The sequence below is a fragment of the Corapipo altera genome, unplaced genomic scaffold, assembly GCF_003945725.1.
Source record: "Corapipo altera isolate COAL_440 unplaced genomic scaffold, ASM394572v1 60488, whole genome shotgun sequence".
Classification (NCBI taxonomy): domain Eukaryota; kingdom Metazoa; phylum Chordata; class Aves; order Passeriformes; family Pipridae; genus Corapipo; species Corapipo altera.
In genome coordinates this window covers 1-1,718 of record NW_020890311.1, presented here as the reverse complement: position 1 = coordinate 1,718, position 1,718 = coordinate 1, and the positions used below count along the sequence as shown (strand labels likewise).

General features: G+C 62.7%; 1 protein-coding gene across 1 annotated transcript; it reads right to left on the bottom strand.

Annotated features, from left to right (window-relative positions):
- Positions 1–37: 37 nt before the first annotated feature.
- On the bottom strand, positions 38–1,454 carry LOC113942386 (ciliogenesis and planar polarity effector 2-like; the record flags this gene model as incomplete). Its single annotated transcript, XM_027633521.1, has 3 exons — positions 38–345; positions 1,058–1,188; positions 1,256–1,454. Coding segments are annotated over 3 exons (553 nt in total), but the record flags the coding sequence as incomplete, so codon positions are not given.
- Between the last annotated feature and the right edge of the window lie 264 nt (positions 1,455–1,718).

The following is a 1,718-nucleotide window of genomic DNA, read 5'->3' as shown; positions in this document are numbered from 1 at the left end:
ATTTCAGGAACATTTAGGAAGTTTAGGCACCCCGGGATATTTTTCATAGAAAACACAGATTTTAGTCCAAAAGCACTTTTCCCCCTCCCGCCTCCCCCCGGAGCCGCCCCCTGACAGGGGGTTCAGCTGGGGGGGGTCCCCTCCTCCCCCCGGGCCACCCCGGCGGCGACCTGGTCCCTTTTCCAGAGCTGCTCCGCCAGGGAATCGAGGATCGGGGCCGCCCGGGCGAGCCCGGCCCGCGCCCCCCCCGGGGCCGCCCCCGCCCGCAGCACCCGCAGCCCCCGCGCGGCCTCGAGAGCCCGCACGTCCCGCTCGGTGACGGCCGCGTGCGGGGACAGGTCGGACCTGGGCACACGGGGGGTCAAGGGAAACGGCAGCACCCCAAAACCCCCCCAACACCCCCCAAAATCCCCCTAACCCCCCCCCCAAACCCCGCGGGAGCTGCGGATCCATCGGTGTGATGAGCTGGGAACGGGCTCTGCAGGGGGAAGACGGGATGGGGTGAACCTGCCCTGGGGGGGACACGGGGTCACGAGTGACACCAACACCCCACAAATCCTCCCAAAACTCCCTAAAAATCAGTGGATGCCGTGAACCCATGGAGTTCATTCATGTAATGAAGTGTTGCCTGTTCTCAGCCCGCCCAGGGATGGAGTGAGGTGAAATGTTGGGGTGCAGATGGGGACACGGGGCCAAGGGTGACACCAACACCCAAAATATGCCCCCAGATCCCCTGAAAATCAGTGGGAGTTGCCAATCCATCAGTGTAACGAAGTGTTGCCTGTTCTCAGCCTGCTGAGGTTCCAAGTGGGGTGAAATCTGGGGGTGCAAACCTGGCCTGGGGGGGGTGGGGGGTGACACAGGGTCAGAGGAGACCCCAACACCCCAAAGACCCCCCAACAAGCCTCCTAAAAACCACTGGGATTCGTGACCCCATCAGTGTAATGAGGTGCCACCCGTTCTCAGCCACACGAGATCCCACTCGGGAGGACTCTGGGGGTGCAAACCCCCTTCGTGGGGCGCTGCCCCCCCCCCAGGGGACCCCCCAAAAGGATACTTGGTGCCCACGACCACGGTGACGAGCCCGTGCCCCGCGAGGCGGCTCAGCTGCGCCGGCAGCTCCTCGAAGGACGCGCGGTCGGTGAAGGAGAACAGCACCAGGACGGCGTCCAGCTCCTCCCGACAGGCCTGGGGGGGGACAAACAACGTCTGGGGGGTCCCGGGGGGGTCCTCCCGCCCCAAAAAAGGGACTCACGGGCAGCAGGTGCTCGAACTTCCTCAGGGCTCCGTCCCCGCAGTCCCAGAAGTGCAGCTGGAAGAGGACGGGCCGGGCGCTGCCCCGGGGCTGGGCCGGCCAGAACACTGTGGTGGCCTCGATCCCTGGGGACACACGTGGGGCTGGGACCCCGGGGGGGCACACGGGCACCGACACCCTCAGAAACCTCCCAAAACCCCTGAAAAATCACCCAAACCCCCTAAAAAATCACCCCCAAACCCCCTAAAAATCACCCCAAAGCCCCCTAAAAAATCACCCGAAACCCCCTAAAAAATCACCCCAAAGCCCCCTAAAAAATCACCCCAAAGCCCCCTAAAAATCACCCCCAAAACTCCTTAAAATACCACCCCGAAGCCCCTAAAAAATCACTCCCCAAAACCTCCTAAAAAATCCCACAACTCCCCCTAAGAAATCATGCCCAAACCCCCTAAAAAATGACCCC